The sequence below is a fragment of the Macaca mulatta genome, chromosome 8 (assembly GCF_049350105.2).
Source record: "Macaca mulatta isolate MMU2019108-1 chromosome 8, T2T-MMU8v2.0, whole genome shotgun sequence".
Lineage (NCBI taxonomy): Eukaryota > Metazoa > Chordata > Mammalia > Primates > Cercopithecidae > Macaca > Macaca mulatta.
The window spans coordinates 2,622,270-2,648,674 of record NC_133413.1 but is presented as its reverse complement, the minus strand read 5'-3'; the positions used below and the strand labels follow the sequence as shown (position 1 = coordinate 2,648,674).

The window sequence follows — 26,405 nt, the reverse complement described above, 5'->3', positions numbered from 1 at the left end:
CACCTATGGCACTCTATGAACTCTAGTTATAAGTCCAATTAAAATCTTTTGATTTATGGTTAATAATGTTGGATTCTCGTTAACACATCATTCTTTCTAAAGCTCTTTAAAAGGAATATCAGGGAGAAGAAATATCCACAAAATCAAATATAAATAAGGACCAAGAACACCCTTGGGCAGGAAAGACTCAATGCATTTCAGTTAAAATGTCAGGAACAAAATTTTTGCTTAGAAAATGTAAAATGAAATCGATTTCACAATGCAATCCATGAGAACGGATCTTACGTCATCCAGGAACCAAGTCTTAGCTTTAGTTGGGTTTCTTCTCTACGAGTGCCCGAAAGAATGCCTTTGTAAACCCCAAATGAAAGGTGAGTCTAAGACTCACTACTCCTTCACCCTTCCTCCCACCCTCTCACTCTGTCTTGTTTTTTTCTTAGGGCTTGCAGGCCTGACCTGCAGTTTTCATTTTTCCATGCAGAGGCTGTGCCCAGTAGGGGGCGTTCTCTGTCCATCTCTCCCATCTCCAATTACAACTCCAAATCCCCAGGGGATGAGCAGCTGGAGTGATAAGGAGCGACTTACCTTCAAGGTCATCCTGATAAATGACAATCTCCTTCTCTCCTTCCAAATGAACGGCTGCAGAGAGAAAGGTTGACACTTGATTTGACACGCGAAGGTTTCCCAAAAAGCCCTCGTCTTTCCTAATTCTGTGCCAGTTCTGCATCTCCTCTGCATTAGGACTACAGCCTGTGAGTCCTCTGGGGGCATCCGAGCTGATTCTGGAAGTGTCCTGGTAACAGCACTTCTCCGCTCTTGGTGGTGGATGCAAAGGACCATGTGGGTAAGGAAAATACAGTGGCTCACCTAGAACCATAACAAAGGGCCCAGTCCCATTGAGGAATCTGTGTCATGCAAAATTAAAACTCAGAAATAGGATGGCCTTCTAAGTGTCATTATGTGTTGAAATTATATCACCAATGGAATAAAAAAAAAAGGTCTAATTCTGAGCCAATTTGACTGGATTCCAGCAAAGAGCTTTCTGGAGGTGAGGCACAATCATTTTAGAGTGTACATGTCATCCTGTTCTCATTCCTGCAGTGATGTTGGTAGAGACGTTGGAGAACAGTGAAACAGCCTGTGCTACACTCTGCACACAGGGCATTCTCTTGGCTCGCAACGAGTTGGGAGGGAAAGAGAGAATAGATCACACACAAAGCAGCCAAAGCTTCCTGGGCACAGTGGATACTGAGGCGTGAGCGGCTTACCTTGTAACCTTCTGAGGTCCAAGGGGTCAAGTGCGGCCACCGCATCAGAGACCCTGGAGGGGCGGCTGATGCCCGCACTGTTCACCGCCCTCACTCGGAATATGTAAGACCTTCCTTCAAAAAGCCCCGTGACTGGGTATTTGCAGATTTTCACTGGTGCATCATTGCACTGAACCCAGTTGTTCGTTCCTACTTCACATCTTCAAGTTAATAAAAGAAAAACAACAGAGAATAACAAATGTGGCAACCTACTAAATATATATAGGCATATACATACATGCACACACCGATTATAACAGGAAAATATCTCATGCCAGTAAAATCTGTGCTGCTAAAATATTGTCTTGTATAGGTAAACTTTAAAAGACAGAGCTATTTAGAAAATTCAATATATATATTATATGTATTATCTATTATATGTGTAATATATACCCATGAATCTTAATAATTTATAGTTGAAGATCAATTCCTGTCATCAAACACATTTAGGCAAAAATCTCCTCAAAAAGTTATTTTAGACATATCCTGAACAGTTCTTTTTCCGAATTATGTGACATGGTCAAGGCACCCCTAAGCTGCGGCGTGACCTGTCTGAGGCCCAGGCTGGGGAAACAGGCTCAGCCCGCTCTGCCTCCAGCTCCCATCCTACTCTGTGGGACCAAGGGCCCGGGTGCCCGGGAAAGCTGGCTTCCAGTCTCCTGGAATAACATTAGGGCATTTCTTTCTAGAATGCTTCTCAAGTGGAATGTAGAAGTCTTTTGAAAATATTAATTCCTGACCAGAAACCTGGAAATATAGGAAAGATTAACCTCCATTTTTCACAGGTTGAAAAATGTAAGAAAAAACTCTTCATGTTAAATCCCCAGGAGAAAAGAGCCAGTTCAGAAAATCAGTCTTTGGAGGGAGCACTTCAACCCCAGAGTGGTGCCTTCATCTGGGAAAGAACCAGCTCTCCCACTAAGGATCTAGCACTTTTAATGAAAGCTCTCTGATCCACAAGTCATGGGCTGTTTTAGCCAAAGAGAACAACAAGGTCAAAACCAAAAGTCTAGTGGGAAAACCTTCAACTTCAGGCAACAGCTGGCAAGTTGTAAGCCTGAAGGAAGGACAGAGGAGTAGCTGCACCCCCCACTTCCAAATGCACCCCCATTCCCAAAACGTTCGGTTGCTTTGATGTTCACGTTTGCTCTTTTTGTAATGAGGGGAGGAATGCGGATTGTTAACTGAGACAGTGCAGGAAATGGTTTGTGTCAACATGGCCAGAGAAGTTATCAGCTGTCCCAGGAGAAAAGAAGATCACTTTGAGGGTTTGTTTTTCTTGCTGTTGTTGCTTAATTCAAGGTAAGCCCTGAACAGCAGTCCCTGCAGAACTGTCTCTAGCACATCAAAATATTACTTTGATGGGGAATGTTTAAGTCAAACAAGTAGCTTTGTTGGAAGAGAATTTAATCAGCGTAAAAAAAAGTAAGCCAATTCCCTCTTTTTTTCCTGAGCTAATCACCTTATTTTTCTGTTTAATATACATATAAAATTTTGCATTTCTAGCAGGAACCATCCTCTTTTTTTTTTTTTTTTTTTTTCCAGAAGGAGTCTCACTCTGTAGCCAGGCTGGAGTGCAGTGGCACAATCTCATCTCACTGCAACCTCCGCCTCCACAGCTCAAGAGATTCTCCTGCCTCAGCCTCCTAAGTAGCTGGGATTACAAGCACACACCACCACACCCAGCTAATTTTTATATTTTTCGTAGAGATGGGGTTTCACCATATTGGCCAGGTGGTCTTGATCTCCTGAACTCGTGATCCACCTGACTTGGCCTCCCAAAGTGCTGGGATTACAGGCGTGAGCCAACGTACCTGGCCAGAACCATCCTCTTAATACTCTCTAATTTCTAAATTCATTTTCTCAACTAGAATTTACTCCAATAACCGGAATTTGTATTTAGGGCATAAATTGCATATCTAGTAAACCCACTGGCTGTGCTCAGTGTACTTCCCAGCCTCCGAGTGCTGTCCCCAATACGGGAAGTCAAAGAGTTCAAACTCCACTGGCTCCAATGATGACCTAAACGTAAATTATCAACTAAAACACAAACCCAATATTTCAAAGCTCAAGATTTCTCCCTTGGAAACAAGAAGAACACATATTCCCCAGTAGGGAAAAGGAAAGAACTTTGGTAGAAATGAGCTGGCATTCTTCACACCACTTTGTCTCTCAGGAGGGAAGGACAGTTCCAAACCTGAATTCTGCTAGAGCCAGGGCCCTCTCCAGTATGAGGCATAGCCCGTACCTCAACGGAAGCACAGCACGAGGCTCAGAGCAAGCCTGAAGACATTGGTGGGATTGGTTACTGGCAATTGGTTACTGTGCAACAGGCAAATGAGGCCACACTTTCAACAAAAAGAAACCCAGTGTGGTTACGCTGGGCTCAGCCTACTTGGCCGTATTTACCAATTGCCTAAACAGGACCTTATACGACCAATTAGCCATGGACCTAGAACCAATCAAAAAATGGGAACGTCAACCTGTGTTGAGAAAGATTTCTCAATATATCGTCCATGGTAAGATTCCATGTAGAAGACACTCACCGGTCCACAAAATAGCCCATGACAGGGCTCTCGGTGGTGGTGTTGGGCGGCTTCCAGGTCACGATGACGTAGTCTCGGTTGGCGTCGTGGCACTGCAAGTCCATGGGTGCGCCGGGGGCCCCTGTGACCAGCGGGTCAGCATCTTGGGGCGGGGAGAGAAAAGGCACACAGCTGTCATTTAAAGGCTGGGGTCACTGCAAAGCCTGTTTACAGCTCCTCCAAGCTCCAATTCTATCCCCTTGATTTGATCCCCTGTTTAATCCCCAAGTTCCAAGTACTAGAATATTTCTTACTCTGGTGGAAATTGGTGACAAGAAATATAAAATTATTTATGAATTAAAAAGTTTCAAAACATAGAATCCTCGATAAAACACTTAAGTCTACAAATTTTTGTCATTAGATCCCGAATTCAGTTCATCTTCTCTTGGTGCTGCTATGTTGCATAACGGCACGTGGCCAGAAAGGTGTGGATGAAACAGTGACAACAATTCAGCATTTCTAACACCTGAGAAATATCACCTGAGATACTATTCTATTTCAAAATCCTTAGGAAATTGGGTGATTTACTCTTTGGGCCAATTTTGAGCCAATGTTTGGGACGATATTGTATCATTCATTTCTCAGTCTATTGATGACCATGTTGCAATTAGGTTTAATTACAGCTGCATGAAAACCAACAGAGCAACTTAGAAAGTTAATACACAGAATGTTAACCCTCTTATCTGAACTATGTATTTATTCAGTAGCCATGGCTGTCCTGTGACGCATCCTTAGCAGTGTAAGCACTATCCAGTTTCCTGCTCACATATCCTCAGGGTATTAAAAGCTGAGAATTTCCTGACATTGAGCCAAGTAGTTTCCTCTCGCATTCAAAAGCCTCAGAAAGCGATTGAAAATGGTTAAACTCCCCACCCTCGCCTTAATTTCTTCCCGTTGTTGTTGCTGAGTGAGCAAGGCGATTTGAACCATGTTGCATGTATTGCCTTTTTATGGGGTGGAGCGTCATAGCAGCAGGCACATGCAGAGGATGGAAGGGACATTTAACGCCCACCTAATAATAGCAGTGAAACATGGTGGAAGTGTCTAACCTCACAGACTTGCAAGCTTAGGCTATCGTGTGGGAAGTGAGGAGGGTGAGATACGTTTGGTCGACATTTCTTCTATTTCTTTTCAGATGAAATATTCTTTAATGATAGAGTCCTTCCTTTAAGCTCTGATCTAATGGATGCAATGGAAAAAATAATCATGACGATGTACAGATGCACCCTGCACCCCGCTGGAGCTGGAGGCAGGTGGGAAGGTGAGAACCTGGGCAGCAGGTAAGGACACTCGGCTGATCAGGATGGAGCCAGGAGCCCGGGGACCCGGAGAGGAGAGGAGCAGCAGCCACATGGCACAGGAGCGCTCCGACGCCTTCCTTGTAGGTCAGCTGTGCCTCAGCAAGGAGGCTGCCCCTAAACCCAGAGGCTGCCGAGATACCGCCCAGGGCAGAAGCGGGAGGGGAGTGAAATAGACACTGATAAAAATGTAGGTGAGGCCAGGCATGGTGGTTCATGCCTGTCATCCCAACGCTTGGAAGGCCGAGGCGGGGCCGATCACTTATGGTCAAGAGTTCGAGACCAGCCTGACCAACATGGTGAAATCCCGTCTCTACTAAAAATACAAAAATTATCCTGACATGGTGGTACACGCCTGTAGTCCCAGCTGCTCGGGAGGCTGAAGCAGGAGAATCGCTTGAACCCAGGAGACGGAGGTTTCAGTGAGTCCAGATAGCACCACTGCACTCCAGCCTGGGCAACAAGGACTCCGTCTCAAAAAACAAATTAATAAATAAATAATAAAAATACAAAAAATTATACAGGCTCGGTGGCGGGTGCCTGTAGTCCCAGCTGTTCAGGAGGCTGAGGCAGGAGAATCGCTTGAACCCAGGAGGCGGAGTTTGCAGTGAGCTGAGATCGCACCACTGCACTCCAGCCCGGGCGACAGAGTGAGAATCCGTCTCAAAAGGAAAACAAAACAAAAAAAAGAAAGGGTTGGGGGGTAGGTGGCCCCTCCTTCTCAGTCACATGATGCCAAAAACACTACAACTGTATAGCAGGAGCTCAGGCTCCAACAAAATTTAAATCCCAGCTTCTCCACCCTAGAGACATTTCTCCTGCCTCTGAGCCTCAATGGATTCATCTGGAAAATGGAGAACAGTATTTCCTTTTGCTGTTATTTTAAGAATTCTAGCTTATGTATACACGGATGTTTATGTAAGTATAGACACATACATGCACACCTATAGGATGTATACAATAGGCATTTTATAAATATATATATGTATATCACAAATTTTGTCTTTCTTTTCATAAAATGGAATGAGTGAAGCCTCCATAGTGAGTCTGTCGTGAAGACTAAATCCGTGTAGGACCCCAGCACACTGCCTGACATAAAGCCTCCGGTGGTGATGGCTGTTGTGGCCACAAACGCCTTTTTTTTTTTTTTTTTTGAGACGGAGTCTTGCTCTGTGGCCCAGGCTGGAGTGCAGTGGCCAGATCTCAGCTCACTGCAAGCTCCGCCTCCCGGGTTCCTGCCATTCTCCTGCCTCAGCCTCCTGAGTAGCTGGGACTACAGGCGCCGCCACCACGCCTGGCTCATTTTTTTGTATTTTTAGTAGAGACGGGGTTTCACCGTGTTAGCCAGGATGGTCTCGATCTCCTGACCTCGTGATCCGCCCGTCTCGGCCTCCCAAAGTGCTGGGATTACAGGCGTGAGCCACAGCGCCCGGCCACAAACGTCTTAAGCACAAGTTTCATTAAAGCGGTTGGTGGAGGTCACAGCACTGGCTGTCATCCTCACGTCTGTTTCTCTTAAGCCAAAGTCCAGAGGGAGTGGGTCGCTGGCAGGAGAGTAAGGAAGCTCTTCCCTGGGACTCCAACACTGTGCCCCTCTTTGTCCTCGGGCTACCTTCCCTGAGAATCAGTAAATCTGGTGCACTCACTCTTGGGAGCCATTTGTCAAATGCTCATGAGTATATGAACGAATGACGACTCTGGTCTATTCTGGATTGTGTCCTGATTCCTCTGTCTGCTCATCAGCAGGAAGCGCCTGGTGTGCCCGTGTACCGAGGGAAAATCGGTGCCACACGGGGGTCTCCAAGGATCAAAGTGGTCTGTCTCACACCCTCCTGACTCCTTTTCCCAGTGCCTCCTTCCTCCCAGGGCCACCTCCCCTCCCCGGGCACACACAAGGTCTGCACCCTGACAACCCTGCCACACCTCTGACAAACAGGAAGGCGCTGTGGTCACTGACGCCGCCCCGAGACACGATGCGCAGGGTGTACAGGCCCTCGTCGTCCTTGTGCAGGTGGCTGAAGGACAGGGAGGCCTGGCCTTCTCCAAAGAACATCTTCGTCCACTTAGACTCTTTCACCAACACATCTGAAAGAAAAAGCGTTTACATGGAAGGTTTGCATCCGAAATCACCCCGGCAGGCAAAGAAAGCCTGAGGACACCAGCGCCGTCCCAGAGCAGGACAGGGCAGTGCAGCTGCACACCACGGAAGGCAGAGCCTCAACCTGGTAAAATCCCAACAGCTGTACTTCATGGAAGCACATACATGAATGGAGGACCTACAGCCCAGAACATGGGCTGCCACCCCACAGTCCAAAACACAGGCTGCCACCCACACAGTCCAGAGCACAGGCTGCCACCCCACAGCCCAGAGCACGGGCTGCCACTTGAGTGGGTAAAGGTGGGACATGCTGCAAGTGGCCGCCAGCTTTGTCCTCAGGTAAGCTGGGTTCACCTGGGGGCTCCCTGCTTCTCTGCTGAGTGGCCACTGCCCCAACCAGCTTCCTCTGCCCATAGGGAATCACAGGGGCGTGCGTCTGAAGGGGCTACTGTCACATCTCCAAAGAACCCAGCATAGACCCTCTGCATCACCAAACTCTGAAAACAAAATGACTGGACTGGAAGGAAGAAAAGAATCGTAATAGGACTAAGGTAGCATTTCTGTCTAGAGATAGTACACAAGCTGCTAACCAGCCCCTTCCATGCAGTAATGTGCATTAAACTCAATCTCAATAGCATGAGATCATTCTGTCTGTGGTCGTACGAGCCATCAGTCTCTAAGTGGCTGCTCTAGATTTGGGGTTTCTCTCCAGGATTCTCCTGGATGAAGTTCAAAGTCAATGGTGGGCCGCCAAGTTCTCTACAGTCCCTCAGTTTGTTCGGCTGCCTGGAGCTGACCCAGTGGTAGAGACAAAAGCCACATTGACACCCACATTTAAAGGACATTTCGACCCAGATCCTCCTGGCGTGTGCCCAGATCTGGGCTGTGTCCTACTCACCATCACGGTACCACTCGGCTCGCGGCTGCACCCGCTTCAGGTCCGGCGTCACCAGCATGGTGCACTTGAGAGTGACCGTCTCGCCTTCCCTCCTGAAGGTGACCCCAAACTTCTCCAAAAACTGGACGTCGAAGTGCGTGTACGGAATCACTGATGACAGGGGCACTGCACAGAAACGATGGAGGCTTTCAGGACCGAAGGGCAGAGAGCATCTTTGAAAGCAGACACACTCAGGCCATTACCACAAAAACATGACTTTGTCACCGCCCCACGGCGTGGAACACCCCAGCCAGGTCTGTGCTCCAGACGGAATATCTGTGTCCCAAATTCTAGGGTTGAATCCCTGACCTTCAGTGGGACGGTGTGAGGAAGTGAGGCCTTTGGAAGGCGATGAGGGTGGGATGAGATCATGAGAGCTGGGCCCCGGGACGGGGATGAGCGCCCTTGGAAGAGGAGGAAGAGGCCAGACCTTCCTCCCTTCCACGTGAGGACGCCATGAGCAGGTGCCGTCAGCAACTCAGGAGGAGGGTTCTCACCAGAAGCTACGCCTGCTGAGTGTCAGGCTTCTGCCTCCAGAACAGAGAGGATAAGTGCTTATTGTTCATAAACTGCCCCGGCCATGGCGTGTTGTTCCAGCAGCCGGAGCTGAGACAAGCCATTGCTGAAGAATTAAATGTCACAAAGTCGACCTTGTGGTGTCATTAGAGGCAGGGCTAAGAACCTGATCGTGTGTGAAGACTAAAGGTTTAAGTCCAACCTCAGCCCCAGACTGTGGCTTCTGGCAAGTCACATGGACTTGGAGGCCACGGCTGCCTCCTCTTCAAAACAAACGGTGGTGTTTGTATCCATAGAGTTTAGAGTTCGCCCAAATGAAGTAACTAGATCCAGAAGTGTCAGCCTGGTTAAATTTCAAAAATATGTGTGGTAGGGGGAGTACATACATGTCAGGAAAAAATCTATACTGAATTTTTAAAACCAAAAAAAACTGTATGATTTACAGATATATGCACGTAAGGAAGTTTAAACAACAGCCACAGGCCGGGTATGGTGGCTCATGTCTATAATCCTAGCACTTTGGGAGGCCAAGGCGGGAGGATCACTTGAGCCCAGGAGTTTAAGACCAACATGGGCAACATGGTGAAACTGCATCTCTACAAAATACAAAAAAAACAAATGAGCCAGGTTTGGTGACACACACCTGTAGTCCCAGCTACTTGGGAGGTTGATTCCTTGAGCCAGGGAGATCAAGGCTGCAGTGAGCCAAGATCGCACCACTGCACTCCAGCCTGGGTGACAGAGTGAGACCCTGTCTCAAAAATAAATAAATAAATAAAAATAAAAAATTTAAAAAGCCACTGCAAATGCCAGGACGGTGTGGGAGACGGACAGGAGCAGCATTGGGTGCTTTAATCATCTCTGTGATTGTTTCAGCTCTTGGAAAACAACTGAAGCTACCCTGAATGGTACAGTGTACAATAGCTAATGTTGTGTTATGTAAATTGGACTTCGATGAAAAACAAGTGAAGCAAAAATAGCAAGATATTTCCCCCTGTCAAACACGGGTGGTGAACACATGAGCATTCTTACATGGTGATCTATGCTGTAACTGCACCATGGTTCTTGTTTAGGAAGATAAAATGTTCATAGGTAGGAGAAACTCCGGGATGGGACCAGGTGACCGCCAGGACCTGCCCAGCTCATCAGTGCCTGGGGCACCTCTCCACACAGACTCGTGCTGTCCTGAGGGCCAGAACTGCACACAGACGCCTAGATCTCCCGGCCTCCCCAGGCTCACCTTGGCCTGGTCCCTGCCTGCCCTTTGGTGGTCTTGGAGGCTCACCGAGTGTTGAATGTAGCCCAGCAATAAAAGTCACACAGAAATAGCAAGCGGAGGCCACGCCCACAGTGTCCAGCAGCTGCCAGGAGGCTCCACCCTCCATCGTCACTTTGGTCAACTCTCCACTCCCAGCACGCGGCCCGGAGCATCTAAGCCTTGCATTACAGTAAAATCAGTGCTTCCATCGGAATGTACGGTTCCTTCCTGGGAAGTTCAGGCCAATTCTAAAACTCACTCCCAAGCCATAAACAAGCTGCATTGAAAGTGCATCCATCATGTCCCAGTTCTCAGATGCCCTCATGGGGACCTCCTCACCTCACCCAGCATGGGTCACCCAGCACCACGGGACGGCGAGGGTGAAGCCAGCCCAGGACCAGAGACGGCTTCGCCTCATTACAGGGCCACGGCAGGTCCCAGGCCTGGGGCAGGTTTCTGGGCCAAAGCCTGCTGCACTGCCCTCATTTTGACCTGAAGTTTTTTGTTACAAGGACCAAGAGACTTTTGGAGGAAAAAAAAAAAACAAAAAACACCACCTCTCTTTAAACACAAAACAGCAACGGGATGCATTCAGGTCAAGAATTTGAATGTGTCTCTTTTTTTCCAATTCAAAAATGTAGTCTCTCCAAGTGATGTTTTCACCAGTCTAAAAATACCGCCTAGCCATAGAATGACATGGGAACAAATTGTCAGCACGCTAACACCGGTCAGGAGAAACTTGGAGGAGTTTTCTGAAATATGATTTTTGTAAAAAAGAGTTGGCCCTTAGGTGTGAACCCGGGAGAAGTGGCTTGCCGTGAGCCGAGATGGCACCACTGTACTCCGGCCTGGGTGACAGAGCGAGACTCTGTCCCAAAAAAAAAAAAAAAAAAAAAAAGATTTGGCCCTTAGGAAACCATGTTTTCAAATTGTCTGCTATGTCACTAAACATTTCACCACACAGAAAGGAAACGAAAACCCACTTACATCCTATCGGGAGTCCCACCGAACGGAACGGTTCCTCGTCTCCCCGGAACCCTGCAAGACAGTGAAGTGAGCACAGCAAGAAAGAGAAAAGCAGGAGGAAGGCGCTCCGTGAAAGCCCACCCGACACTCACTTCTCACCACCACCGCTGCGTTGGTGGACACCTGTCCGTGGGCGTTGGTGGCCACTGCTGAGTACGTCGCGGTGTCGTCAAAGTCTGCCCTTGGAGAGAAAAAGCGAGAGAAAGTCTGTGGGGCCGTCCTGTAAAAGTCAGTGACCCGGATTGCACAAAAGCATTCCTCGAAAGCAAATCACATGGCGTGGGTTATTTGTTCATGAGTGATTTGTACAAGAACAATGCCAGCTCTGTCCTTGGAAAGGTGAGGCAGCACTCGGTATTAATTATAGACACAGATGAAGGCCTGATCCCAGACGATGGTGCAGCTTTGGCCTTCAGAATAAAACGGCACTGGCACTCCTGAAAATCCTTTGTTCATTCTCAAGGAGAAGTCTCTATTCCATTCTGGTCCATTTTTACTACCTCTATAGAATGTGAGGCTTCATCTTGTCAATGGACAGCCTCCCGCGACCTCAAGTTCCAGCAGAACCACTCGTGACGGGGTGATACAGAGCCTGTGGGGGAAAGCCTTGGACCCGCTCCGTGTAGGAGCAAGGATGCTGCTAGAGAAGAAGACAGAGCGCTGCTTCAGGGAGGCCCTGAACCATGGCGGCGGGTCCATTCCATGAGGGAGCTGTTCCCACGCAGGGAGTTGTTCCCAGGTGGGCAATCCATCCCATGACAGTTCTAAGGTAGTCCAGGAGCTTGAGCTTTGCTCCACTCTCCCAGGCGATCCTAGTGCACAGGGGCATTGAGGGGCTGCCCTCGGAATGCTCTCCGCCTGGTGCACACAGGCATTGAAGAGCTGCCCCTGGGATGCTGTGCGTCTCCGCCTGGTGCACACGGGCACTGAGGGGCCGCCCTCGGAATGCTCTCCGCCTGGTGCACACGGGCACTGAAGAACTGCGCCCAGGATGCCCCCCACCTGTGCATGCAGGCATTGAGAAGCTGCACCTGGGATGCTCCCCACCCTTTAATGCCCCTGGGATGAGAATCCCAGAATGAAGCCGCTGAGAACCCATCAAAGCCCTCAACACAGCTTGTGCCTGGCACACACAAAGGGTTCCAAGGTGCAAACAGAGACCGATTAACTCCTAAGTGACAAGCTCCCTGTTCCAAAAGCCGATTCTACAGCCCGACCCGGCTCCCCAGCAGGATTCCCATGCTCATAAGAAGCTACGTCCAGAATCCCAAAGTAATATGATCCCCAGATACGAATCACCCACTCAAGGGTGTATTGAAATGTCTGAGTTGGACTCTACCTGAGACACTGATGTATGTTTACCCCTGGGGAAAAAACAAACAAAAACAAAAAAACATGACTTAGGAATAGCCAGAGACCCCAGGCTCACAAACCCCAAGTCCCTGTGGGGGTGGGTCTTCCGCTTCCCCTTATCCATGGCACTAAAGCTAAAACTTCTTCTCTTGGCTGTGAACTATCTTCCCACCAGCTTCCCCAGGAAACGGAGACAAGAGGGGGTAAGGAAGAGGCGCTGAGATCAGCTGAGCTTTTACTCAACACTAAGCCCTCTTCAGGTCACGTTACGTCAGCATTTCCATGTTCATCCCCAAGTAGCCTCGAAACAGACGTCATTATCCCGCTAGGATGGTGAGCAAGCAACATGGCAAGCTAAGAAGCTAGGTTAACAAGGTCCACGTGACTCCAAAATTGCATTCTTTCTGGCAGCTCCTTTCCAAGCCATGGACACCTGAGCAGAATCTTAATCTGGGAAAAGAAACAACACAAAAAGTCCCCACTTTTGAGAAAAGCAAGAGTTACTCAAGTCTGACTTTTCAAATGCATCAAGAAGCCAGTGCCTCCAGAGACAAAATCCATTCCTGCGAAGTCATCAGTAATTTTATTTTCTTCTCTGTTCCACTAGGAGCTGAACATATTTTCTCAGACCAAAAATTTCCATTTCTCCAACAAAAGGGAAACAGCGTGTCTGAGACCTGTGCTATTACCAAGAATTCTTTCCCCTCCTCCTGAAGTTCAAATCCAGCCTCAATATGTCAGAGAAAGCCATCCGGTCTCCCTGGCTGCCACCGCTCAAGGGACAGAGGACACCCAGAGCCCGGTCCGGGTAGATCTTCAAACCAAGAGCATTATCTTCTAGTTCACCTTGGAGGAATACAAACCAAACTACAAAATCATCAGCAAAGCTACAATTCCAGCCTGAACTCATTAGAAGCTACACTGCTATGCAATTTCCAGATTCACCACAAGTACAGCCATGTCTCCGGGGCAAAGTAACAGTGTGTGTAAAACACATAAAAATCCCATAAGTAGAGGCTTTCTCCAATGCTAAGCGTTAACAACCTGTGCTGATCTACCCATATAATTCACACATAATACTCGTATACACATTCCCACAGGGAGCGTAACCTGCCGCTGCCTCTCGGAACATGCCTGGGACTGGGTTCCGGGGTGGAAGGAGGAGCTGCTTCTCTGCGGAACCCATGGGCATTTCTCCATTTTGTTTGTTTGTTTGTTTTGTGCTCGTGTTTCTTCTTCTAAATAATAAAACCATCATGTTTTCATAAATGCATTCTCCAAACCCAAAGATATTCTTTTGGGATTCGCCCTCACCCTTCCTCTCCAACAATCCCACCCCCACTAGCAATAACACAACAGATGAGAGAAACAAGGGCGACAGCCTCCCACAGGCACTGCTGGAAGGATTCAAATGCCAGCGTATATGGAAGTGAGCAAGGCGGTCTGTAAAAATCTGCTTGATCAGAATCTGCTGACCTGGAGCCTGTCCTGTGAATGCACAATCCAGGTGGACTCAGACTCGCAAGGAGGGAGCCATTAAACCAGAGAAGCACAGAGCAGGTGCACGGGCAGTTCCCATGCAGGAACCGCCGGACGTGACCCTGCTGGACCAGGGCAGGACTCACGGGACGTGACCTGGCTGGACAAGGGCACGGGCTGTCCCCAAGCCCAGCAGGTCACCGTCATGACCAGTTCCTGAGTGAGGAGGGGTGAATGTCTTGACCCACCCTTGTCCTCGAGGAGCGGGAGTGTGGGCTGCATGGACGGGGCTGCAGCCAGTCCCCTCAAAAACCCTGCTGCTGCCTGTTACGTAACATCGACGGCATTCACGCTGCGCCCCACAGCTCTCAACTCAAAACTCCCCTGCGTGCTGCACGTTCCTTCTTCCGTGCGTTTTAGCCGTTTTTAAACTGTGGTGTCAGTGTAGACTCAGCACATCACACACCGGTCAGGCATCGAAGCCCAACTCGAACCTCACGCAGTCACTTAACTCACGGGTACTGGGGCCTCGGGCAGAGCTTCTCCTACCACCTCTGTGTAATCGGATAATATTCTGAGATGTCAAGGTAAAAATGTTTTCACTTGCAACTACTTGTCTGGGATTCAGGATTTTTTTCAATATGAGGCAATAAGAAGAAGAGAGAATAAGAAGAAACCTTGAGCAATAAGAAGATATAAGAAAACTCAGGGCACAAATAGTTACCGAGGCTCTTTTTTCTGAGACGGAGTCTCACTCTGTCACTGGGGCTGAAGTGCAGTGGCGCGATCTTGGCTCACTTCAATCTCCGCTTCCCAGGTTCAAGCAATTCTCCTGCCTCAGCCTCCCGAGTAGCTGGGATTACAGGTGCGCGCCACCACACCCAGCTAATTTTTTGTATTTTTAGTAGAGATGGGGTTTCACCATGTTGGCCAGGCTGGTCTCAAACTCCTAACCTCGTGATTCACCTGCCTCAACCTCCCAAAACGCTGGGATTACAGGCGTGAGCCACCATGCCCAGCCTGCCAAGGTTCTTACACACCAGCAGCTGCCAGCCTCAAATTCTCCTTCCAAATCGGTGCCTTCATGAGACCAGCCCAATCATTCTTATCTACTGACTTTCCAAGAAACACATCGAGGGTGTTTTAGACTTCTAGAGTACATGTATTGAGCACCCACAGCTTACTAGGTTTACTTTGGTGATTAAATAAAACAATGTATTTGCAAACACTTTGTAGTTTCATCATGTAATGTTCATCTTACGTATCAGTAATTAAGAGACAGTAGCTGAATTCCTGATCCAAAAGTTCAAAGATGATTCCTTCTGGCCTCTCCTCCACAGAAATCCCTCCTTGCCCTTATAGTCCTATATAGCAGCACAATTTCCAAGTCTTTTGAGAACTGCCACAAATTGCTGTTTCACAGCTCCTTGGCAGGGGATAGCTGGGAGGGGCCCAGGAACGGGATAAACCTTGTCTTAGAATGGAGGAAATAGGATCACTGGTGCCAGGAGAGGAGAAGGAGGAGGGGGATGTGTCTCCCAGGCCAGCAGCCTCTCCCAAAGGGCAGGGAGCTTGTTTTTCAATTGACTTAAGGCATTAAGATCCCAGGGGAGTGCAGCCTCACGCATTAGCACTGATTAGCTCGTCAAATCACCAATTAGCACTTGGTGCTCAGAGGCAGCAGCCACTGGGGAAGAAGCCCTCCATCCACTTCGCCGCCCGCAGCGACTGATGCAAAACGCTGGGGCTCCTGAGCATGGTTTCCGAAGAGAATTGATTCTGAAGACAGCGCTCTCCTTCCTCCTGTAAGGAAACCCATCACCCGAGCAAAGATCCCGACCCACTGACGATGGCGGTGGCCCCAGTCCATCCATGGTGTGCCCCGCTAAGGAGCTTGCAGTCACCCCCAGGGTGGGCACGGGTGAGTCAGGCCTTCTGTTTATGGTCCCCGCTATCTCACCCTTTTCTATTTCTCTTTCGTCCTTGTTTCATGCTGTGTGATATGTGTTGGAACACAGGTCCCTGTGTAGATTATAAACAAACTCACAGACCTGCCCTGGGAGGGAGGTAAGGGTGAAACGGGGTTTGGCGGGTTTGCCCCCTGGCTGCCCCGAGGCCGGGAAACAGGGGGCCTGGGCGGAGGACAGAGCAGACCCGGGAGGAAGGTCAGCCACTCTCGCGTGGAGACTTCCTCAGCTTAGCCTTTGTCCACTCGGGATTTGGAGGCAAATCACAGCTTTGGTCCATGGGCAGTTCCCAAAGGACCCCAGTCTTCCTTCCCTTCCCGAGGCCCCACACAAGCACTCGGCTCACCCTCAGTCTAATTCCAGCCTTTGCTTCATGCTGTGAGAACCTGCAAGCGAGTGAGGGAGAGGCAAGGGTTTTATTTTCTGTTCGGACAGGTTCCCAGAATAGACGGAGAGAGTCTTCTCTGGTCTCAATTTATATAAACGTCCATGGGGCCCTTTGCCATCCCAGAGTCTCTGTTTAAAGGCCCCCAAAACAACCCCCTGGGAGAAGTGGTTCTGTCCTGTCTTGAAGATGAGCAGACATGAGGTTAAGTGCCATATCGATTCTCATGGGCCTCATGTTCTCACATTGTAAGCGGTGATGACACTGGATTTGTAATTTAATTAAATCAAAATGTAAATAGCAAACTCTACAAATAAAGTACAAGAAGTGTTTCACCCTAAAATAATTCAGCAAGGAGTGAGTGGGGAGTGAGCCTGTTACTTATGGAAAACCAGATAGATTGTTCTATTATAAATATTTTTATAAAAATATAAGAACATCATATTCTTTGAAGAATGAGGGCTCACATCCTGAGTCCCATGAGAAAATCTTGCGCGCGTATAAAACATTACCAATTACAAATTTAAAATCGAATAGTGCCAACGGGGAGCTGCTTTTTCGGCACTTGAAGAATTCAGCTTACAGCGGCCAAAGAATATTCATAGGAATAAATGTCACTCATCTCACAGATGGAAAAGCTCATTCCTGAGCCAATGAAGACGTGGGTGCCAACACATTCCGCCCCTGAAAATGGCCACAGATCCGATGACCGGCGGCTCAGCAGTTTGGAATGAATAGCTGAGACAAGCTGTAATTTGTGGGCTTATCTCATTGCTCTTTTCCTGAAGCATATTAACATTTCATTTGTTTGGAGCTTCCCAGGACCAAGAAGAATACTGAGAGAAAAGTTGGTCTTGGAAATTTCCTTTTCCCAAGTTTCCCAAATACTTGCATATTCAGGCAAAATCCAAGTCCATCAGAGGAGACCTATATTTGGGGATCATGGAGTCGTGGTGTTCCCGGGGCGGATTAAACAACTTTAGCTCACAAATGAGTCCATTCCGTTCAAAGCCCATACGGTTCCCAAGGTAAAGTTTGAATGTTGCCAACACCAGAGTCAATGTGACATTTTTCATTCTTGAGAAAGGAATATCGTTATTTTCTTTTTAAAATGATTATCGGAACACAGCTTGGGAACAAGCTGATCTGGAACTCAGACCAACCTACTTACCCCTAAACAGTCACGGCACACACAGGGTAGAAAGCAGACAGCCCCACACACCCACGAGCTGTCCGAAATGAAGGCAGATGGTCTCTTGCCAGACATGACGGCCTACGGTCTATTAAAACTCCCACAACTTTCGGAAATCCAAGGACAGAAAGTTTCTCCCTGAAAAACTTGGAGAGGTTGCCAGGTGAGGCATCCCGTGCAGCCTGTGCCTAACTCCCCTGCCCACGCCAGGGCTCACCCCGCTGTGATGGCCACAGCTCTGAGAATACTTGGACCCCTCTCTTCACTAATGTCCAGTCGAGCCCAGCAGCAAATCCTGCTGGCTCTACCCTCAAAATCTGCCCAGAGCACCCGCTTCTTCCCGCTGTCCTGTGCCCTCCTGCTCCCAGGCCCCTGGTCCTTCCTGGATTCTGGCCAGGGCTCCCCACCAGGCCTGCTAGGCCCTGCAGCCTGTCTGCAGTCAGAGTGATCCTCTCGAGGTGAAGGTCACATCCTTCCTTCTCCCCTCAGCCCTCTGGGGTCTCCCTGCCTCCCTCCAGCAAAACCAATGTCCTTACAATGGCCCACGGGGTCCCCTGATCTGCAGGGCCACTGGCTATGCCTGTGACAGCTTGTCCCCTGCCAACCCTCTAGCCCGGGACCCCTGATGCACCTCTCAGAGCCTCTGTGACAGGGGCCCACCCACTCCACAGCTCTGGGTCCTCTACTGGCCTTCAAGCCTTGCTCACATGACATCTCCATGAAGGTCCGCCTGGCGTCTATTTCACACCACAACGCGCCGCAGCCCCTCCCCGTGCCCAGCACTGCTGCTGTGGCTGGCTCTGTCCTTCCCTCACAATTGCCTCCTGATGCCAGAGAGTGGGACCTGGAAGGCGGTATCCAGGTCTTGACCCCTGAATCCTCCCGAGCCTCCAGGACAGCACCAGGCACAGAGCAGGCTCTCTGTGAGCAGGGCCGAGGAGCCTGCCAGAGGGACAGCTTTCCTAGAGAAACGCGGATTTATCTGGGGAAACGAGGCAGGATGCCCCGCAAATTTCAATCTCAACTATCGCCTTTCAACAACCAACTCTAGTGAATCTGCAGCGGGCAGACAGTTCCAGCAGGAGAAAGGCCGCAGGCCTCATGCAGGCTCCTTGGAAGAGGGGGTAGGAGGGAGCCTCACCCAGAGGAGCTGGCGGACCCCCGACTCAGGGAGGGCACCACCGGGTAGACGCCATGCTCAGGCCACCCTCACCCAGAGGAGCTGGTGGACCCCCGACTCAGGGAGGGCACCACCGGGCACATGCCATGCCCAGGCCACCCTCACCCAGAGGAGCTGGCGGACCCCCGACTCAGGGAGGGCACCACCGGGCAGATGCCATGCTCAGGCCACCGGGGCGAGCGTCAGGAAGAACTGGCTCAAGCCACAGCCCCAGGCAGAATCAGAAATAGGAGGAAGGGAAGGCAGGAAGAGGAAGAGTTGGTGAGGATGCTGGGCGAGGGCACAGGGCAGGAGCCAGACTTTCCGCCAGGCTGGAGGGGACAAAGACTAGTCTCTTACTAAACACCGGGCTGGAGGGGACGGAGACGCCAGAGACGCCCTCCCTCACTAAACACCGGGCTGGAGGGGACGGAGACGCCCCCCCTCACTAAACACCGGGCTGGAGGGGACGGAGATGCCCTCCCTCACTAAACACCGGGCTGGAGGGGACGGAGACGCCCTCACTAAACACCGGGCTGGAGGGGACGGAGACTCCCTCACTAAACACCGGGCTGGAGGGGACGGAGACTCCCTCCCTCACTAAACACCGGGCTGGAGGGGACGGAGACGCCCCCCCTCACTAAACACCGGGCTGGAGGGGACGGAGACGCCCCCCCTCACTAAACACCGGGCTGGAGGGGACAGAGACGCCCCCCCTCACTAAACACCGGGCTGGAGGGACGGAGACACCCTCCCTCACTAAACACCGGGCTGGAGGGGACGGAGACGCCCCCCCTCACTAAACACCGGGCTGGATGGGGACAGAGACACTCCCTCACTAAACACCGGGCTGGAGGGGACGGAGACACCCTCACTAAACACCGGGCTGGAGGGGACGGAGACGCCTCCCTCACTAAACACCGGGCTGGAGGGGACGGAGACACCCTCACTAAACACCGGGCTGGAGGGGACGGAGACGCCTCCCTCACTAAACACCGGGCTGGAGGGACGGAGACACCCTCCCTCAATAAACACCGGGCTGGAGGGGACGGAGACGCCCTCCCTCACTAAACACCGGGCTGGAGGGGACGGAGACGCCCCCCCTCACTAAACACCGGGCTGGAGGGGACGGAGACGCCCCCCTCACTAAACACCGGGCTGGAGGGGACGGAGACGCCCCCCCTCACTAAACACCGGGCTGGAGGGGACGGAGACGCCCCCCCTCACTAAACACCAGGCTGGAGGGGACGGAGACGCCCCCCCTCACTAAACACCGGGCTGGAGGGGACGGAGACGCCCTCACTAAACACCGGGCTGGAGGGGACAGACGCCCCCCCTCACTAAACACCGGGCTGGAGGGGACGGAGACGCCCTCACTAAACACCGGGCTGGAGGGGACAGACGCCCTCCCTCACTAAACACCGGGCTGGAGGGGACGGAGACTCCCTCACTAAACACCGGGCTGGAGGGGACGGAGACGCCCTCCCTCACTAAACACCGGGCTGGAGGGGACGGAGACGCCCCCCCTCACTAAACACCGGGCTGGAGGGGACGGAGACGCCCTCACTAAACACCGGGCTGGAGGGGACGGAGACTCCCTCACTAAACACCGGGCTGGAGGGGACGGAGACACCCTCACTAAACACCGGGCTGGAGGGGACGGAGACTCCCTCACTAAACACCGGGCTGGAGGGGACGGAGACTCCCTCACTAAACACCGGGCTGGAGGGGACGGAGACTCCCTCACTAAACACCGGGCTGGAGGGGACGGAGACGCCCTCCCTCACTAAACACCGGGCTGGAGGGGACGGAGACGCCCCCCCTCACTAAACACCGGGCTGGAGGGGACGGAGACGCCCCCCCTCACTAAACACCAGGCTGGAGGGACGGAGACGCCCCCCCTCACTAAACACCAGGCTGGAGGGACGGAGACACCCCCCCTCACTAAACACCGGGCTGGAGGGGACGGAGACACCCTCACTAAACACCGGGCTGGAGGGGACAGACGCCCTCCCTCACTAAACACCGGGCTGGAGGGGACGGAGACGCCCCCCCTCACTAAACACCGGGCTGGAGGGGACAGACGCCCTCCCTCACTAAACACCGGGCTGGAGGGGACGGAGACGCCCCCCCTCACTAAACACCGGGCTGGAGGGGACAGACGCCCCCCTCACTAAACACCGGGCTGGATGGGGACACAGACGCCCCCCTCACTAAACACCGGGCTGGATGGGGACACAGACGCCCCCCTCACTAAACCGGAGACAACTCATTGGAACCCTCTTCTGGACCAGTCCCCATGCTCGGTGGGCCCTCAAGAGTAAGAATCCCACCAGCTCAGCCAAGCTCAAGCCCCTCCCTTGACAGCAGATGGGCTCCTCACCCCTCCATCCCCAGGGATGTCTGACGGCCCCAGCCTGCCTTCAGCCGGAACCCTGCCGGGGAGGCTCGGCGTGAACCCCGTCACCCCCGTCTCTCTGAGTAATTTCCCATCCACCCTACCCTGCTCCCTGGTCTCACTCCCACTTTCCTGCTGTACTCAGAGCTGAGCCCGGTTTCTCTCCCTGTGGTCCTGGAAGAAAGTCTTTCTTAACGTCCTGAACAAGGGTCAAGATAACTTTTTAACAGGATCCAATGTATAAAAGCTTTAAAAAACAAAAAACAAACAAACAGAAAAACCAAGACTTTCACTCGAAGCAGGCTTCTGGGGAGAAGAGGCAGGGATGTCACCTTCTGAGCTCCTCCCAGCTCCCTCTGGGGATCAGTGGGCACCTTTTCCTCTGAAGAAACGAGGCCTAACAATGACACACTCACGGCTTTACAGTTTAGTCAGAATAAAATCAATCAAATCGTATATTCCAATGTCTCGCTTACTTTTTACCTTATTAATATCCCTCATGTTTTCCTAGAAGGGATTTTATATAACTGACCACACATACAAGCACACACCCCCCAAACATCCCATTATATATATAAACATATATATATAAACATATATAAACACAAAGTGCATCTTCTTGCAGCAACTCTGTGAGTCCTATAGCGAAGATAAAATTGTTACTGTCTCTTGATAATTGTTTTCAGGAGACGTTAATGGCTTATCCAAAGTCACACGGTAAATGTGGCCTTCTGGCTCCTGGACAAGGGTGTGCTCCTTAAGTTCTATAACAGGCTGTCAGGTTCACTGGAAAAATTAACATTAGAGCCATGGGAAGGTGCCATGATACACTACTGGTGAAAAAAGCTGACTTGTGTAATGTCAGGGTCCTTTGTGAAAAGTAAAAACCATGTATACAGAGAAACAGAAAAAGAACAGCAGGGTCTCACTTTTATTTAAAAAATGAAATGTGTGGGCCAGGGGCAGCGGGTCAAGCCTGTAATCCCAGCACTTTGGGAGGCCGAGGTGGGCAGATCACCTGAGGTCGGGAGTTCGAGACCAGCCTGACCGACATGGAGAAACCACATCTCTGCTAAAAATACAAAATTAGTTGGGTGTGGTGGCCCATGCCTGTCATCCCCACTACTCGGGAGGCTGAGGCAGGAGAATCGCTTGAACCTGGGAGGTAGAGGTTGTGGTGAGCCGAGACCGTGCCACTGCACTCCAGTCTGGGCAACAAGAGTGAAACTCTGTCTCAAAAAAAAAAAGAAGTGTGTGTGTCACGTGAGAAAAGAAGAAATGCCTGCTATACAGCAACATACTGGGTGCTGGATGTACAGATGATTGTCTTTCTTTTATTTGTCTACATTTCATATACTTTTTTGATTTTTTATAAGAAAATCAAGGTTATTATTTTTTGAACAGTCTGAACTTAGGGTGTGTTACTCGAACCTGGCAGCAGGTGTCAGTGAAACCTTCTTGCACTGCATGGAGGCCTTTCCACCCCGATGCCGTTACCTTTCCCTAAACTATCCACTGTCTTTATTCCCAGAGTTTGCATTCCTCTGGCCAGACACGAAGGAAAAACAAAGGGAAGCTTCCAGCACCAGTACCATTAACTCATAAATGCTATTTAAAGTCACCCGGGGTGCAAACAGACAGGTGTGATTTGGCCTCCAGTTACCCATCTGACTTCTTCTTTGGGGTCTGCAGTGCTGATTACTGGACACCAGCGTCCAGAGCCCCCACCGCGGCCATACCTGTTGATCTGCAACGTGTGCACGCCATAGTTGCTCTCAATTCTGTACTTTCCCGGTTCAGCCGCCTGGCAAATCAGACTGCCATCTTTGTACCTAAATGAGGAAAACACGTTTTTAGTTTAAAGGCAGAGTTGTTATTTTGTGTGTGTGCAATTCTGCCCCAGCTCCCCCGCGCCCCTCGGACGTGCTGCTGCCCATTTCTGCATGTTTCCCTTAGAGCCTCAGGTGGAAGGAGGACACAGCCCTGAGGGTGCGGCCCAGAGCTCGCACTGATTTTGATTTCTAAGGCGAGAGCAGCACTTGCCTCATTCAGACTCTCAGGGGATTCCCCACCTGGCAGATCCAACACCTGCTTGACTTTTGTTGGGAATTCAGGACTTGTCATTCCATGAGGAAAACTGGGGTGCTGGGTCCCGGACCCACCTACTTAAGCTGCAGTGGAGCTAGTGTCTCAGGGAGTTCTGCGGGACCTAACGCACTGACCCTGGGGAAGGGAAGCTGGCTTCATGGCTCCATCCAGAAGGCAGGACCACATCCACCCTGGCACCTCCACATCACGAGCAGGCGAGCCTCCGCCTCCCAAGCCTGCCTTCCAGAGAACCTCAGCATCCAGCCATCAGCCACAATGCGCCCGGTCTGTGGCTCAGAGTCCCAACCCCACGTATAAATGCACATAGATCTAGGTATAACTTTAGCAATACATGTTGATACAAAAAGGGTCTCAAGGGCTTAAAGATGTAATTCTTCAATTATCACAGCTTGATTAACTGCAGCCCTGCGGTCCCAAAGCTTCAGAGTTTACGCTTTCCACTTACGAGTTTTTCACATTGAAAAGCAGACTCTCCAGCTCTGTGTACCTTCAGCAATCACGCGTGTGCTCTTGCAAACAGGACGACAGCCAGGCTCATTTCAGGGCAGTGACTTTTAAATAAAACCCTCTGGCCAGGCACATGGCTCACGCCTGTCATCCCAGCACTTTGGGAGGCCAAGGCAGGTAGATCACTTGAGGTCAGGAGTTCAAGATCAGCCTGGCCAACATGATGAAAACCCATCTCTACTAAAAATACAAAAATTAGCCAGGTGTGGTGGCGTGCACCTGTGGCCCCAGCTACTTAGGAGGCTGAGGCAGGAGAATCGCTCGAACCAGGGAAGTGGAGGTTGCAATGAGCTGAGATTGCACCATCTTATTCCAGCCTGGGCAACAGAGCAAGACTCCATCTCAAAAAAAAAAAAAAAAAAAAAAGCCCTTGAAAAATTTGTTGACTCAATGTCATGAAAATAAAAATGTGTGCATATTAGTTAAAGTGGATGTTCAGAGTTTCTACAAACATATTTCTGCATAAAGTTTCAACGCAAGCAGCCTCCAGCACAGGCTCAATGGCATTTGTCTCCTTAACTAGGATGTTTCTTAACGAAAACGCAGAACGGACTTCTTCACCCCCTAGGAACAGAGCGCCTCACCACTGCACCACGGGTGTGGGAAATCCTTGCACAGTAAAACAAAGCGTCACAGACATCCTCTCCCAGACGGTGTGGGATCGCAGCCGCACCAGGATCTCAGGAGCCCTGCTTATCCGCTCTTCGAATGTGTGTCTCTCCCAGGCCAGCTTGTCCTCCATCTGCCCCAAGAAGCAAGGATGGTCAGGTTCCCAGGCAGCGAGCCACACTCTGCCCTCAGCCCTTTGAGCACCATGCAAACAAGCTAAGATCTAGTCCACGCATCCCAGAGACCCAGCCACCCTGAGACCCTCCTACCATCTGCTGAATGGCGTATTTGTCCAGCTTGTCGCGGGCCTGGGAGCGTGCCAGGTGGACATTCTCCTCCATGTGGGCCAGCTCGCTGAGGAAGCGCTGTCGCTTGGCCTCGCCATAGGCGGCCACCAGGGATTGGTACCTGCGGGAGCCAAGAAGCCACCTCAGTTTCAGGAGTCGCAGAGAAAACCACGGGGCCCCTGGAGGCTAGAAAGAGCAGGCCGTTCTCTCCCCTGGGATTTCCTTAAGTGCGTTCAAGAAGAGAACAGGAGAAATGCTACTTCTGCTCATCTGTATCTATTGTCAAGAGTATATTTTGGTGTGTGAATGCCATGCATGATGAAGTTGTAAAGAAGAACGTGTATGTGATTTATTAATAAAAAAGGAAATACAGGAGGTGCCAGCCCCAACTTTCTTTCACCACCGAGAGTGCACAATTGCAACCGCTTGGAGGCCCTCAGAGATGCTTTGGAGAATTGCTGTGAGCCGCAAAAGACAACAGGCACCCACTCAGAGTCGGGAAGTTAATCTGCTCTCTTAAAAACAGAGACGTCGTTCCGCATCTTCGCGTGCCCAGAAACTCGCATGCCGCAGGTGCTCAGTAAAGACAGGGCACCTCGGGAAATCAGGGAAGCTTTATGGATTTATCAGACAAAGGGCTTGATGCTTTCCCAGGTCTGAGACTCAAAACTGTTAGGTGCTGCTGGGCTAGGGGTGCTTCTGAAGTCAGTTCCATGATTTGAAAATTTAGGAAAATGGTGATGTCCCTTTGTGTGAGTTTTCCTCTGCAGGGCAGCAAATAAAAGCTGTGTGTTTTCCTGGGAAGAATGCAGTTTCTGAGGGATTTTAAGACTGAATTAAAGTATTTTGAGTTAAAAAAAAAACACAGATAAGAAATGTCTGAATGCTAAAAATAATAATAAATAAAGGATTAAATAAAGGATTCAGCATCTTCAATCCGTAGGGGCTGAGAAATGTCCACATCCTCACGGCTCACGTGCCATCTTGTGAGCCCCACAAATCGCACCCCAACACTGCCAGGCCCGGGCTGCCTCCATGCTCTGAGATGCTCCGGCAGCTCTTTCAGCCTCATCTCCCTCCCTCACCATCGTGTTCCCAAGGTCTCGCCGAAATTAGGACGCTCACTGTTCTGCTGCCGTCTTGGGATTCTGTCCCACTCGCGAGAAGAGTCGCGCTGCCATCCCTTTCAATCAAAACTCTATCCTTCCGTCAAGGCCCATCTCAAATGCCATCTCTCCCGTGGAGCCATTCCTAATTCTCCCCGCTCTGCCTTAAACGCCAGACCTCTTTTTATTTCTCTTAGGGCCTTTATGATCATAATTTGCATACATTTTATCCTTCCCGGGAGAAAGGGTTGGCTACTTCTCACCTCTGTATTCCCCAGATTCAGTACACAGAAGATGACTCATAAATACTCAGTAGTCTAAGCTAGGCTGGGGGAGGTTGGTTCCCAAGTGGCAGGGACGGGAAGCTGCACAGACTGCCTGGGAAGGAGGCGGTGGAGGGAAAGGTGGTGGAGCCGGAGCGCTGCCTGCGGTACTGTGTGAGCCACCAAGAGGCTGTTCGGCCAGGGCCACACGGCACAGAAAGTCCCACTGTCGAAGCTAGAGCAGACCACAGGGTCACGGCTGTCCGGAGACATGGGGAGAGCTGTCCGAGACCCGCTGCAGGTTGGCGGTAAGGGCTGTCGGAGGCCCAGGGTTCAGGGCCTCTGTCTGAGGTGCTTCCACACCCCACACAGCTCCCATGGACCAGCGCTTCCCCTGCAGCAAATAAGACTAAGGCCTGGTGTGAGGCAGTTGGGAAGTTCGCAGTCAGAATTGCAGAAAAGTCTGCAGCCTCTTCATACAGAAACAGGGTGGGAGGAACACTAAAATCTAACCATAAAAGGAATGTGGATTTCCCTCCTTAGGAAACTGGGATCTCACCTCCCAC

General features: G+C 50.6%; 1 protein-coding gene across 5 annotated transcripts in view; it reads right to left on the bottom strand.

Moving 5' to 3' along the window:
• The window catches only part of MYOM2 (myomesin 2), a 102,651-nt gene that overhangs the window by 66,145 nt on the left and 10,101 nt on the right, over positions 1-26,405 (bottom strand). For 4 of the 5 annotated variants that reach the window (XM_001096806.5, XM_077942924.1, XM_077942921.1 and 1 more), the window contains 10 exons: positions 24,453-24,591; positions 24,159-24,316; positions 22,698-22,790; positions 11,118-11,206; positions 10,987-11,037; positions 8,187-8,351; positions 7,114-7,275; positions 3,854-3,995; positions 1,269-1,468; positions 586-639 (listed from right to left, as the gene is read on the bottom strand). In XM_001096806.5, the coding sequence (XP_001096806.1) occupies positions 586-639; positions 1,269-1,468; positions 3,854-3,995; positions 7,114-7,275; positions 8,187-8,351; positions 10,987-11,037; positions 11,118-11,206; positions 22,698-22,790; positions 24,159-24,316; positions 24,453-24,591 (1,253 nt within the window). Of the gene's footprint in view, positions 1-585; positions 640-1,268; positions 1,469-3,853; positions 3,996-7,113; positions 7,276-8,186; positions 8,352-10,986; positions 11,038-11,117; positions 11,207-22,697; positions 22,791-24,158; positions 24,317-24,452; positions 24,592-25,595; positions 26,241-26,405 lie in introns of those variants that run through there. The other variant, XM_077942922.1, reaches the window with a different exon arrangement.